This window comes from Molothrus ater, chromosome 8 (genome assembly GCF_012460135.2).
Source record: "Molothrus ater isolate BHLD 08-10-18 breed brown headed cowbird chromosome 8, BPBGC_Mater_1.1, whole genome shotgun sequence".
NCBI lineage: Eukaryota > Metazoa > Chordata > Aves > Passeriformes > Icteridae > Molothrus > Molothrus ater.
Window position 1 is genome coordinate 17,675,605 of NC_050485.2, and position 15,422 is coordinate 17,691,026.

The window sequence follows — 15,422 nt, forward strand, 5'->3', positions numbered from 1 at the left end:
TAACATATTTTAAAGATGGAATTCTGTCCCTGCTCCCTCATTCTCATATATTCTCAGCCAGGATAAGATTGAATTAAAGCCAATGCCAGATATTAAACTATAATAAACTGGAGAACAAAACAGAGTTTAAAAGCTTATGACCCTATCACAAAATTGGGATAAATTAAAAGTCTATTGAATCAGTCATCAGGACAGTCTGGATTAGGATTTTTCCATTTTAAAGAAGAGGCCAAAAGATAAGAGAACAGGATGGGAATGACGAGAATTGCCTATCCTAGACCAGGGACTCATCAGCCTTCCTGGGACATAGATTACTCCCGGACACAGAAGCACTTGCATGTCATGAACCCTGTTGCAGAGCTTCTTACTCCCCAAATACCTATTAACCAAGAAGTTTGTTTAGGGACATTAATAATTTAATTGATCACTGACCACCAAAAGACCCTGATCCTTGACAAGGGTTTTCATTATACTAATGTAACACAAGCCACAAATATTCAACAGATAAGACATAGGCAGGTCAAACATCAGCTCCAGATGCCGTGGGGCAGCCTTTAAGAGAATAGTGAGAACCTTTCTAAACTCCATTTTGCAACTGGGTGTTTTAGGTGGCACAACCACAATTACAGAGAATACAGGAGGCTATATGGGATGAAGGTAAAAATCAGGAGCTTGGATTGGGGATGTCCTTAGTGCAAAAAGCACATTTTTTCTCTTTTGAAGTATAAAATGAGATGAGAAGGCACACTGTGATCCATACAGAGAACAGGATTTAAGGACAGAGAACACTCTAATACCATGTTCAACATATTGAACTTTCTACCTTGCAGAGAGCAAATTCACCCAGAGAAAAGTAAGCAAGTTTGAGCTCTGCCACCAAGATACATGATGGACAAAGCTCAGGGAAGCCAGAAGAAATGCAAGAGCCCTGCAGGGTATCTGGCTTAGGATGAGTCCCTGGAGCCCAAAGTTGAGGGAGTAGCTGCTCTTCCTGCTCCAGAGCTCCCATTATTTATAGGGTGCCCTGTATTACTGAGGCCCTCTCACACAGACAGCAGCAGAAAAAGTGAAGGCTTTAAGCTGAAATGAAAGAAAATACTTCGAACCACCCCAATGGCAGGGATTTGTATGTGTAGAGAAAATGAAATAAAAAAATAACTTTCTGAGGGGAGGGAGTTTTTGTGTTGGGGGTGTTTTCAGTGGTGGTTTGGGGGATTTTATTAATTTGTTTTTTAAAGAAAGAAAATTTGGTTATAAATCTGGCAACCAGACTCTTTCTCCACTTTTTCTCCTACAAAGACTGTCACTTGGCTTTGCAAACCACCTCTGGCACAGGTGCTGTTTGCAGGCAGTCCAGGAGAGGGGTGCCACAGCCTGGTGTTGTCCTGCTCCAGCACTGGGGACAACCTGGTGTAAAGATCAGGGCTTTGAGTCCTTCCAAGGGCACTGGGGATCTCTCATACACTCCTTGGCTCACCAGTTCAGGGTCTGAAACCTCTTCCACAAAAGCTGTCCTTATTTGGGTAGCTGGGGATAGCAAGTATGTACCTGGATCCTCAACTGGAAATGCAATTTCTCCCTGAAATACCACAGCAAAGAACAAACAGCCCAGTGCTGCCTTCCTCTAACAAAGCTGAAAAGAAAATTGAAATGGGACACCCCAAGGCCTTCTAAACATTCCTCCAGCTGGTAATGGAGGAGAGGGTTTCAGTTGGCGCCACACAAGGACCAAGGCAGATCTCCAAACTCTGGGTGTGGGGACATGTGCTGTGTGAGAGAAGGGACAGAGGGTGGTCCTGGAGCAGTGCAGTGGGAGGAAGTTACCTGTTCTCTGTCAGTTTCATGATGGTAGTGCCCCGTGAAGAGAACACAATGAAGGACATCCGCAACATTGGGCTGAAAGAGAAAAACAAGCCAGATCCACGTCACAATCATTACCTCAGCAGAAATTCATTTGCTAATAAGCACTAAAAAAAAAAAAAAAAAAAAAAAATGTACAGGAAATTAAAGATCATTAAAAAAAATTTTACCTTATGAATTTCTCAGCTAGGCTTTCCACAAAGGAGTAAATCTCAGTCCAATGATTTTTGACACTTCCAGATCTGCATATAAAACATAACTGATTACATGAAGCTTTCTTTGCAGTGAAATTCCTTGTTCAATTTGAATTTTAAGCCTGGCCTACTCCAGAAGTGGTTAGGGACACAAATTATATAGGGTTGTGTTGAAAGCTGTAATAAGACCCATGATGACAAAACCCACTGACTCCAAGACAAGCAGTAAGAGGTCTGAAATGGTTTACCATAATATTTTGAAACAAACTCGGTAATCCTTCCATTTGCTTTTGTTCCTTTTATAGCATAAAATATAAATATTTTCTTTTAGTTTAATTGATTGGTTTGACTTCTTTAAGTTATCTGCTATCAGATTATTTGCTTTCCTAGAGCACAGCTCTGCCCTTGCACCACACAGAAAGTTTTGACTGATCTTCTACTCTCCCAGAATGCATGGGAGAATTTTTTCCATGAATTACTGTTTGTTTCAAAAGAGAAAGCATACTCTTGCCTAATTTGCTGGAGTAATGTTCTGGGCAGTCAAGCCCTGGCTCCATTATGGATTTTTTGTGAAAACTTGGACAACTTGAAGTTCCACGCAGAAGACTTACACGTCCCTGCTGCCACTTCCATTATATAAAACTACATTACTGGCACTCCCTGGCTTTTTTCTGCCAAGTCTAAGCAGGGACCCCCACAGTCTGATGGGACTGAGACCTCAAACAGAGCCTTGCGCACAGCAACCCTACAGTAAATTATCAATTTCTACCATGTTGAATTTACCATACACTTTCAAGACATTAAAAAGGCTACAAAACATGAAAGTCAATGGTTTTTAAAGCCCTCCCTAGGACTGTGGTGTTTATGAAAGAATGACCCGTTTGCTTTCCTTGCTTGCTGAACTCATCTATCAGATGTCTCAGGCAGATAAAAAGAAAGATAAATGAAACAAAGGCACACACACAAAATCACAGGGCCCTTGATGCAGAAGTAAAAAAAAACTTCTGAAATTCAACTACTATAAAGCAGTAGGATTCCTCTAACTGCTGTTAGGCATTTTTCTGTGTAAACATGAGAAAAAAATTACATTTTATAATTCCCAGTTCTACTATGGGCTTTCCAAGTGATCTTATGGCAGTTCCTCCTGCTCTTGTATGTCAGGCACAGAAGCCCTCGTGTGCAATGCAGGATGGCACTGCCTGCCCTGCAGCACTGTTGGTGGAGTGGAGAAGAGATAGAGAAAGGGACAGGACCAAGGGAGCCTCCTGAAGTACATAAGCTAGAATAAATTGGCTTGTGTAACCCTGTGCTTTCATGCTGCTCTTCTGGAGAAGCGGTGATTCATTCACAGAACAAACTAGTTAACAAAGAATGAACAAATTTCCAGGCAGCAAGGGAGGGCAACAAAACACTGGGGACTCCTCAAATCACAGTTCTGGATCCTCTGCAGTCCCCAGTTTGTATGTGCTACACAACAAGGTTTATATACAGGTTTATAATTTGTGAACAGCACCAATGAAAGGTGCTGGCACTACTTCCAAATTAACCCCATCAACACCTATAGCTCTCCAGGATTTTCATTAAAGTCCCTCGCTGAATCTCTAAACATGATGAAGCCAAAGATTCCTTGAATCTATCCAAGATGCATCTGCAGCTCCCAAACTTCTTTAAAATTCTTTTCCCCCTCGCCCCCGAAGCTGACACTTTTAATTTCATTCTCAGCTTGCCATCTGACTTCAATTCAACTCCTGAAATTTTCAATGAAGTCAATTCCCCTCACAGAATAACCATAGTTTCTTACTTGGAAAAGACTGACCTATTTTACTAAATTTCTACTGCCAGCTGCAGAGGCACTGATGCAATCCAGAAAAAAGTAGCAGCAAATTTTCTTTCAAACTGCAACAAACCAACATTTCCAGTACCTTCTTAGGACTGTCAGAATTACTTCTTTTTTCTCCCTTCTTTCTTTCTTTTTTTTCCCCTTGGAAAGGGTACAGCCAGGAGGAGAAGTGACTGTAATAAATCAGTAGGTGCCCATCCCTGAAAAGACATGGAGGTCTGTGTCCTGGATCAGTCCTCACAGGAAGCATACCGGGCTCTCAGAGTGCCCAGCTCTACATCTCAGAGCTACAGCCCTGCAGAGCACAGTTACTTCAGCACAGCAGTGGGTGCCCTTCACCCCTAAGGGAAATTCTGCACCCACATGTTGCTTACTGGCTGGGAAGTGTCAGAAGTGTCCCAATCCACCAACAGGGAAAAGTCAAGGCCAGACAAAAATACTAACAAGAAAACGTTAGTTTCAAAATCCCATAGAGGGAGTACCAGGGAAGTGGTCAGCATTTAATCACTTTTCCACACTCCTCCAAGCCCAGGTATCACCTCCCACTGCAAGTGGCACCAAAATGCCATCAATGCCAGTCATGTCAAAGCCCTCATAAACACCACCGGGAGCGGCCTGGCTTAGAGAAGAACCTGATTTCCCCTCCCTCTCACCCAAGCATCTCTCTAAATATCCTTGTTTGTGAAGCTATTTGTAAAGGACTTTTATTTGCCACTTTGTGTCTGTGTGTACATATATATATATATAATATACGAAGTTGTCAAATGTTGTCAAATATGAGATCCACCACTGACAAACAGAATTGCTCCACACTATTGAACATCCTGAGCCATTTCACTGCCTTTGGAAACTTATCTTCCACACTGCAGAATCACTGTTATTATCAGCATAAACTAACTTGTTGCCCTTCATGGCTGGACCAGACCAGGAGAAGAAATGAAGCCTGTCAAAGACCAGCACTGGGCACAAAAAGCACTGGGGTGTGACAGACACTCATCAGCATCAGGGACAAGCCATGGATGGGGAAGTGACACAGACAGGGAATCTCATGCATCCTGTTGTGGAGGTTTGTACCAGTTGGGCCACCATGACATCACTGTGGCTGTCTGCAAAAAAAGAAAAAGAAAGCCTGTGTTGCAGGCAGATGCATCTTGCAGGCTCACACTCTGAGATTTCCTGCCTTCAGCCATCAGATACCTGGTTCAGCCCCTCACATCAACCAAAGGCTGCCACCACCCTGCTGGGCCCTGCCCCTCCTGCCTGCACTTTCCCTGCTAGGAAGCCCAGCCAGCCTAATGCTCTCTGCAAAGCAGTGGGGCAGCACAGGAGCTCTGTGGGTAGTGACCCATAGCTGACCAGCTGTTTGTGCACCTTTCAGAGTCAAAGCAGGATGGTGAGGCTTTAGCCCTCAGAGGTGACATAATTCTCATGGTGAAGGAAAGTACACAGCAATAAACAGCTGCTGTGGGCTGCTGGAATGTTCCAGAAAGCATCTCAGAGCCTGTTTCTGCTGCTGCTTTCACTGGGCTAAACCTGGAGTGGGACCAGAGAAGTAGCAAAATTTCCCCAGGTTTATCCCTATGCAACTGGGACCAGAATTCAGCCCAAGTGAAGTTAAGAAAAAACCCCACAGAAGCCACTTGCCTTGAGCATGCTCCCTGCCCCGTGAGCCCCGTTCCCATTACACACAAGACAAAGAGAAAAGTCAGCAAACCACAACACAGGAAAAAATGTCCTCCGGGCCACATCAGGACTGGGCTCGGAGGAGCAGCTGCTGCTGCTGTTTTCCTTAGTTTTATATTGCTACTGCTGGATGGGAGGGGAAAAGAGGAGGTCAGTGAGTATTTCTGGGGGTGGAAGGAAGTGATGTGATTCCAGGGCTTGATTCCACTCCTGCCAACTTTGGAATGATTCCTTCTGGTTTAGTAGAGCTCTGTGTCAGCATAAAAACCCTGAGCATGTTAGAATTGTGCCTACCCAATCTGAAGTATTTCACCGATATTTGTGAAGACAAAGAGCCAAGATAGGTTGGAAACTTTGTCTTCTTTTCTGACAGACTCCCAGCAGCAGTGGAAGCTGGAGCCTGGAGAAGTGAAGCAACACAACCTGGTATAAGGGGTGCCACTCTCAGCCCAGCCACTTTCAGCAGGCAAACAGCAGGAGGGCCAGTTGTGTCTGTCCTAGAGCACACGTGTTCCACAGCCACTGCTGAATTCACTGTCAGGAGCCCATATGGATCCACCCAGTGCAATATACAGCAGTCACCTGGCTTTGCAGTGAAAGTTAAAACCCCAACACTACCCAAAGGGTAAATATTTTTATTACCATATGTACACAGAGAGGGCAGCAGGACCCAGAGCCTTTCATCCCTGCTGAAAGTGACAGAGTGAAACCCCTTTAAAGCACAGAGCTGCCCCTTGTCCTGTTCCACACACACACACACCCCATGCCTCCATCACAGATTAGCTGAAGGCAGCAATTCCAGACATCCTGAATCAAGTAAAAGAAACATTATTACTGATGCTGTGTTTAGTCTGAATATGGTGTCAGGAGAGTACAAGACCTCCTAAGTTTGTAGGTCCCTGTAAGTCTCTACCCCCTTGAGCTAATGGTGGCCCTGTACATGGTCCATTGCTCACAAATGTGACACTGTTGTTATTTGGAGGGCTCTTTGTGGTCACAACCACATTGTACAACAGAATTCTTGCACATGGCTAATAATGGCTCTGCAATAAAAGCAAACCCTGGGGCACTGAGTTTGTTGTGGTTTCAGACATGCATGCCCGAGTGTTTATCCACCCCTCTGCTCCCTTCTGAGCCACCAGAGCATTCAAAGTGACAAGAATCCTCCTCTCCCAAACAATGCATCTTCCATGCAGGGAACAGACCTTGACTGGGTGATTCATCCAGGCAAGGAAGGACTAGTTTCCATCATCTGCTCCAGAGGCAATTAGAAACACGGGCAGAGACAGCCATTCTGAGACAGTCCTTGCCTCAGAGTACTTGTAACAATAATGGACAAGACAAGGGCTGGAATGGGCAGGGAAGGTGCAGAGAAGTGGCTGCAAAATGGGTTTTAATCCTAGGCCAGCATCCGAGTACAGGACCTGAACTACTTGAATCCAAAAATTTCATGACCAAACCCATTAATTTCATAGCTAGTTTTTGTCCTAGGGATAAAGTTTGCAGCAATATGACAGATTTCTATGAAATCATGCCTCAAACAAAACAGTGCCCCTTTGATCCTACAGTCATCCATCTCAAGCACAAATCCTATCCACCTGGTGCCATACTATAGCTCTTGCTAAGCCCCTCACCAACAGCAGGGCACAAAGTGAAATTCAGAAGCTGTTCTCACACTGCATTCAACCACTTCAGATCTCCCTGAAAAGCTCCAGGGATGCTCTAAGCAGCTTCAGTGCAAGAAGACACACTCTGAGCATCCTGGTACTCTTCAGCACAGCACAGGGAGCAAAGCAGGGCACACAATCCCAGCCATGATGCAACACTTAAAAAGGTGCAAATGATAGACAGGACTAGAAGATTCAGTTCTACTACATCTCATACAAATTCACAGTTTATATTGAATTTGGCCTGCAAGCCCAGACAAAAGTAATGAAATTCTCAATCACTGAAGGCACAAATAAAAATCCTAGGTCAGTGGGAATCTCACGGTTTACTTCCTTGGCTCAAGCCCCAAATAAATCAGATTTAGTTACATGCATAAATAGACTGCAAATGACAAGCTGCCATGGCTTTTTCTTCCTGTTAACTGTACATGTTTTATGTCAAATAATCATTACCCGTTAGCTTTGCCTTGTGTTTCATAAAGAATTTTTTTCTTGGACTAAAGGAAGGAGAATTGGTTTTCCTGAATATTTCTTTTTTCCTGACAGAAATCAGAGCTGGCAGAAAAATATCATACAAAGTAAAAACAAATAAAACCTGGTTCAAATAACATAGGTATGTCTGAAATAGAATACAAATTTGCCTTGGAACATTCCAAGCAATTATACCTAGTTGTAAGCAAATCAGAGCACTGCTGCAATAAAACCACAACAAATAAAGATGCAAGGCAAAATACCAGGAGATTGATTACATTTTGAAAAACAATAAAAAATATTGCTTACAGGCAGCTAGAGATTATGAGAGGTGTCATGTAGATGATGTGGTCAAGTTATAAGCAAGGGAAGTCAGACAGAAAAGGAGGAAGACAGATAATCACTTTTAAATACACACAGAGAAATCAATGCTATCAAAGGAACAAAGCTGATACTTTTGTTCAGACAGCAACTCCTCTCAGCTGACCTGCATCAGGTTCTACATCTTACAATGAACTGAAGTCTGACTGCAGTAGGTAGATATTCCTACCTACACGGAACAGAGGTCAGCAGTGCTTTAAAATTCACTCAATACCAACTTTTCGGATATATTTAAGGTAGGTAATAGAATATGTCTTCATTTTTTGCCAGCAGTCAGATTTTCCAGCCACAACAATGCTGTTTAGCCACTCGTCCCCTCCCCACACACTGTGCAAAACCAGCACCCAGAATGGCAGTGGACTCAAAGAGCATGGAGAGAGAAGCTGCAGGAGTTCCCACAGGGCCAGCTCCATCCCAATGATCTTGGCTGGGACTACATAAGGCAGGAAAAGAAGCACAGGGCTGCAATGAGACCCTAAGGCAAAAAATATTTGTTCTCACTAGTACTTGTAATTACTGAGTGCTAAATTCATTCAAATCATTGGCAAGGAAATCGTTGAGGGGGGCAAATAATGTGTTTACCAAATGCTATTTGTTTGCATTAAATGCAGCATATTGTGAAAAAAACCAAAAACATACATGGAGATCAGCAATTCCCTCTAGTTTTCTTAAAATTGTAGAAGGTGACCTTAAATAGCAGCTCCTGAAATGCTTTTGTTCTGAAAGCTTTTGGCAAATGAGGGAGGATCAACCTGTTTCCCTCCTGACATTTCCCACACCCACTGCCTTTTCAATGGCAAGCTGAGTAAGGGGTATACAGACCTAAAAAACAAAATCAGGAAGGATATTGGACAGAGTAGCAAATTCCCACCTAATCAGAGGTTGTGCTCTTCCCTAACAGCAACATTCACCTCTGGAGCAAGGCTTACCACGTTGAAAGAGAAGCAGCTGAAAAATGGATTATAAGTGAGAGACTGGGCACATTTTACTGATGTCTCTACCAAAGTTGCTGGTGACATGGACGCTCTCAGCAGCAGAGGAGACAAAGTAAAATTGATGTGAAAGGCAATATTGTTGTGGGCCCAAGAGAGACAGAGGGACTATACAGAAGTTCAGGGGGAAGATGAGGATTGAAGAAAATGTAGTTAAGCCAAACTTCCCAACATAACAGTTACAACCCAAGAAAACCGGCCAAGACTTTACCGATACATTACAGCTGCTGTGATCTATGCCGTAGAAAAAGGAAGCATTTTCCCAGGGCTGTAAAGCTCATTTTTCCTCAAAATCCAAATAACTTTTAGCAAACATCTCAAATAGGAAAAATAAGAAAACACTTCTGTCTATCTCACAATCAAAAATAACCAAGAAGTTGTTTCATATTTGGAAAATTATAACACAGATAGCTCAGCAGTTCAGACATGTCTTGTCAAGCATTGCCAGCAGCAGCAGATATTTATGCTATGTATAACTCCCTACTTTAAAGGGGTTTCTATTTGTTGCATTAATAAACAATCATAATGATGCTACCAGGCATTGTTATAATTAGGAAACACTAGAGGTCAGTCATCCTTTCTTCTCATCAAGTGCAACTCAATATGATTACAAACAACAGCTGGATGTTAACAGCAAGGCAGGATGAAAGGGAGTTATTTACATTCTCAAGCACAAGTATGTCACTACAAGGCTTGATGGTCAAGCAACCAAATCCCTGACAGGGCCTGTCCTCCACAGTTTTGAGATGGGACAGAAATAAGTTCTTTGTGCACTGGGACAACCTAAGCAAATGAAGCAACCAAAGCAAGTGAGAACTGCTCAACAATCCATTATGTCTGACTTAAAAGCTTTTTACTTTGTTTAAAGGTAAAACTGAGAACTTTGCTATCACAAGTGACTTGATCTTACTGTATGCCATGGGAAAGGTGGGTGTGCCAACTGCAATGTACACTGCCTTACCTCATGCAGAGAGTGACTTAGTTGCTTACAAAAGAATTTTTGCTGCTTCATTATGATATTTTAAAGTCTTCCACTATGCCTCCAAACAAGCTCAGGCCTGCACAACTCATAAAGCACAAGATTCAGACAGAGCAAGATTGCAGACTCTAGGCAGCCACGTCTGCAGCCAGCAAATGTCCTGCTCTCCCAGCATCAAGAGATTTCCTCAATTAAGCATCCCAAGAGACAAGGAAGTCCTGATGTAGCTCTGGCATGGTCAGCCAGTCCTAAGGAGGATGATGGCTGGTCTCCCTCCCACACATGCTGCTTTTCCCTTTCATTATGGCAGCTTTTTGGGGCATCTAAGGTTTAGTGGCACTGCCCTGATCTTGCTTATCCTATGGAGTTAACATGAAGGACTGCAGTCAAACTCAGGCAGAGAAAAAACGCAAGAAAACAGCAAGTTTCTTTTTTTCTAATTGGCAGCACATATATTATACCAATAACTTCACCAGAAGATGATCTTTTCCATCTGATGGTTGTTGCCTGCAGGATTAAATCCTCACAGACTGCCTGGCAGAACGGAAAGGAAAAATCATGCCCCAATAAAGTCATTGCAGTAACACACACTGCATAAGGAGAAAGGTTTGTTGTCTTCTTCCAGATTTCCTCCTACAGATCTTTCTATTGGGAAGCAAAGCAAACCAGACTTAAAGTCATTTTGGTTCAGCCAGACTGATTTTAGAGACAGGAGCTGTCACTCAGCTCATTACAGGGTCACAGGATTAAAGCCTGGTATTTTCACACAACCAATACTTCAATCACACTGTTAGACAGCTAACTAAGACTGAATGCATCCAACTCCAGACTGGCAGGGCACCAACAAAGAGAGGCAATCCCCAAGCTATAGGGGTGTACTTCATGTGTATGGCTAGGTTTTTCTGGGGTTTCTCCCACTTGAAATTACAGACAGAATTCTTCAGAGATACATGTCAGTATGGATCCAATCCTAAAAAAAAATTATTGTTCACTGTATTTACAGATTTACCAGATGCTTCTGATGGGCTTCCTGCCTTCTCCCTACCTGAAATACCCTTACTGTCCTCAATACTAATGAATTCTCAACACTACCTGGAGTTCCTTCCTGATGAGCTGTTCCAAGACCCAGGGTGTATGCACTAAGTCAGTCCTCCCTGCCTCCATAAAGCTCCTTGTGTTGTGCCAGATGTCACAGAATACAGCTGTGATAAATACACCCTCAGCCAGCATAGGACCCATGGCTCCCAAGATCTGCCACTCTAATATTACCCATATGGATTGTAATGCAATCTCATTGAGACCAACAGCAGCTTTGCCACCCCATTGTTACAGGCTTGGCAGGAGCAGGGATAGATTCTAAAACCACTCAGGGGCCCATGCAACTATTAACACAGCTTTTACCAAAGGAGAACTATTTGGTGTAACTCTCAAAGCTCATAAAGACTCAGTTTGCAATTGAAGCTAAAGAGAATTTTCCCACTGGAACCCAAATGCATGAAATTTTACTTCAATCATGATCAGGTCCAGTTTCCAGTGGACTACTGTAGTGAATGGACAACACCTGAAACAAAATGAAAGGCCTGTGGCTTGTAAAAAGAAAATACATTATTTCAGGTCCAGAGTACTAGAGAGAAACTTGCTTAGATGATCAATTTCCTACTGTTTGAAGATCAGTATCTCTGAGCAAATTGCTCTCTTTTTTGCTTTTATCTCCTTGAATGCAATATGAATGGTAACAGCACAGCCAAAAAGGGCTTTCTGAAATACTGACTAATATATACGTATATATTCTGAAATATAGATGAAAAGTAGCATGGGGCACAGTGAGATTGCTGGGGTACTCAATGTCATTGTAACAAAGAAATTGTACTACGGAAGACAGAGGAGCCATACTGCTATCACAACATTCATTTTTACAGGGAATTCAGTGTGGGAACTGGGCATAACAACAGTGCCAGTCACTTCTAGGAAGCTTGGCAGGAATGAATTTGAGAACTAACACTAGCCCCCCACAGAGCCCTTTCTAGACACAGAGGTTACTTCAGGAACAAGTTCTAAGCAAAAGAAAAACAAAACAATGACCACATGGTGTAATAGTGTATCTTTTAGAATGGCAGAATGCCTTTGATCTTCAGCTTCTTTTGCTCCAAAAACAGAATCACTGTTTAATGATATTTCTTCCCCTCTTGAATACAGAAATATACATCTTGAGTGACAGTAACTTTTTGCCTCTTGGAGGCTGTACTGAGGGCCTTATGGATTGATCCATTCTCCCAACTGGGAAACAGAATAATGCAGACGTTATACCTGGCTTGAGGGCAAGTCTTCCATCTTTCATAATACTCTGTCACATAGGTAACCCAGGATGTATTTGATAACACAGTCATCACATTGTGGGACACTAACAATTTACTCCTTGAGTTAATCCCTTGGCTTTAATCCTCTGTGAAGTACAGTACACCAGAAGAAAGAGAAATTTGTACCTTCTGAAGAACACCTGTGGGTGCACCACTTTACTACTTGCTCTGTTAGCGCTTGCTAAAACATGCCTACACACGTGAGCTTAATCATACCCCCCCATACCTGAATTCAGCTGACACAGTATTAAAGAGAAGTCCTATTTTAATAGATGTAACTCAAACACAAGTTTAGACAACTCTGAAGAAGCTGAGCAAAAATAAATTTTATAAAACCTTGTTCTTATAAGTGAACTTGTAAAAACACGGACAAGCAGTCTGGTCTTGACTTTAGGTAGGTCTGCATGGTCCTAGCACTGCTAAGTCCCACAAGTGACATCTCTGCACACAGCCCAAGTCACGACACAAAACTCCAGGAACAATGTGGGCACTGACCAAAACCCCCTCAAATCCAACACTCACCCACACCCCACACGCTACAACCTGAAAGCAACCCAATTTCCCAGGTTTGCATGCACAACTAACTCAGCATAAAGGACACTGCTCCCCTAAATGCTCCACTTGGGAAATGCACAAGTTTTGGGAAGCAAAAGTAAGGAACGAGACCCACACGTTGCATTTGGCATCAGGAGAAGTTGTCCGGGAAGACGGGGGAAAGAAACAACATCCCTGCTGCTGCAAGGAGTCACTGAAGGGTGAATAAACGTTTTTAAATGCGACTGTCACTTACTTATCCAGGACGAAGTAGAGATCAAAGGCACCGTGACAGGAGCGCTGCTCTGCTTGCTCTTCCTCCTCCTCCGGCCGGGCGCAGCAGATTAGGCTCCCCATTGCCAGCAAAAAGCAGCACAAAAATGCCGCTTTCTCCACACTGCTCCAGCAACTCGCCATCTTTTCCCTTTCCTTAATTCTTCCTCCTCCCCCAGTCTCTCTCTCTCTCTCGCTCTACAAATCTTACAGGCGCTTCGGAAGCACCAAGAGCAGAGGAAAAAAAAAAAAATCAAAATAAAACAGAAGAAACAGAAATCAGTAACTTCAGGATCTCAGCTCAACCCTGAGAGCCCCAGGCAGCCCTGCCCGCGGGGCGCCGGACCGCTGGCTCCGGGCAGGGGGCTGAGCCCAGGAGGATGGTCCCCAGAGCCCAGTCCCCCTTCCCTGCCCGGCTGCCCCCAGCGCCCCAGCCCCGTCCCGCGAGGAGAGAAGAGGCTCCTCTCGCACGGGCCGAAGGCAGGAAGGGGCAGAGGGAGGGGAGCGGGAGGAGGGAGACAGGATCTTAGGGGGGCAAGATGAACCGGGACTTTCCTGTTCCGGGATACCGATATGGCAAAGGCTGCAGCTAGCGAGGGACCGAGCTTAGGGACCACTGCCCGACGCCGGCGGGGCACAGGGCGGGCATTCCTGCCTCCTTCCCTCTCGGACTGCCCTCGGGGCAGGACAGCGGGGAGCGGGCAGGGCACTCCGCCGCCGGCGGGCACGGAAGCCGGCCGGGGGCCGGGGCAGCCCAGCTGCATTCCGGAGCATCGCTGCGCGTCCTGCTAAGCCTCTCTCCAGCAGGCTCGGGAGCGGCTGGAGCCCAGAGGAGGTCAGAGCTGAGGGGTGGCAGAGCACAAGGCAGAAAGAAGTTGCTGTCGGAGATGGGCGTCGTGGCAAAAACCTGTGACAAAGCGGAGGTGGGGGGCACAACGCGAGAGGGCACTTAAGAAAAATCTGTTTGCATCTGAGTGCAATTAAAAAGATTATTGCTTGGGGGCGGGGGTAGGGGCAGGTTTTCACGGTCCTCTCGTGCCACAGCAAATTGTTCCTCTTCATGGAAATCTTGGTTTACTTACACTGGAGTCTGAACACATCCTGCAGGCGATGAGTTATGATGAAATGAAATCTCTTAATAGAGGCTTTGCACAGTAGCATAATCACTCCCCGCCTGATACGCACAGGTTACAAAGCGCTGCCCTAAAGAGATTGACCATCTCATCTGGATGCTGTCTCCAAAGTTTGAATAATTAGTGGCTCCCAGCCGCTTCCCCCTCCCCCACAATCTCTGCAGCCCCTAATTAATGAAAAGAGCCACGGGGAGGGATGCGAGCAGAGTCACTTTACATGACAGAGTTGGGGCTAGACATTTCTCTCTCGGGGCGAGGCTCCCATCGCCAGTCAAGGAGGAGGGAACCCATCCCCTGTGGGGTGCTGGGGCGCTGTCCCACCGAGCGCAGACCCCGAGCACGGAGCGCTTCGCCGGGGCCTGTTCAGCCGTGCCATCACGCTCCAGCCGGGAGCCGCTTCCACGCCCCTGCAGCAAAAAGCGACACCTCCTGTCCCCGACAAAGGTGGTACCCGCGGGGGGCACGGCCCGCCCGGGCGGGGCTGCGGGCGTGGGACGTGTGCGCTGTTTCCCCACGCACACGGCAGCCCTGCCCGCTCCGCCCCGAGTGTGCGGCTCTCCGGGGAGCGGTGCGCTGCCCCCCGCAGCCGGCGGGCCCTGTCCCTGTCCGCCCCACCAGGACACGCGTGGGCGCGGCGCGCCTGCCCCTCGGCGCGAAGCCCCCTGCCCGTGGGAGCCCGCGCCCCTCCAGCACAGCAGCCTCGGCGTGCTTGGTGCGGTGACTTGTGCTGCCGCCCGCCTGTCTGAAATACAGCTTGCACTTCAGGGAAGGAAGAAACTCGATTTCAGTTGCGTGTTTCTGTGCTGGACCGAGTTCAGACACAGCCAACCGCGGCGGCGGTCGGGGACTTATCAAGGAAAGATTAGAGGGTCCACCGGCTTTCAGCCGCTTTGCCTGGTTTAACTATGCACAGCTAAAAGCTGAATGCACTGCTTGAGCTCACCACTTGAAAGGTTTTTTGAGCACTGGCCAGTTGAGACCCAGCGATTACTTAGATCATGGAGAAATAGAGAAAAACCCACATCCTCCCTGGCGACATTCACAAAAAATGAGCAAAC

General features: G+C 45.4%; 1 protein-coding gene across 1 annotated transcript in view; it reads right to left on the reverse strand.

The window, feature by feature from the left end:
• The window catches only part of ANTXRL (ANTXR like), a 56,254-nt gene extending 42,587 nt beyond the window's left edge, over positions 1 to 13,667 (reverse strand). Inside the window, exons 1-3 of the mRNA XM_036386024.2 lie at positions 13,215 to 13,667; positions 2,031 to 2,102; positions 1,825 to 1,896 (exon numbers count right to left, since the gene is read on the reverse strand). Of these exons, the coding sequence (XP_036241917.1) occupies positions 1,825 to 1,896; positions 2,031 to 2,102; positions 13,215 to 13,375 (305 nt within the window). The 5' untranslated portion in view covers positions 13,376 to 13,667. The remainder of the gene's footprint in view (positions 1 to 1,824; positions 1,897 to 2,030; positions 2,103 to 13,214) is intronic.
• Positions 13,668 to 15,422: the final 1,755 nt, after the last annotated feature.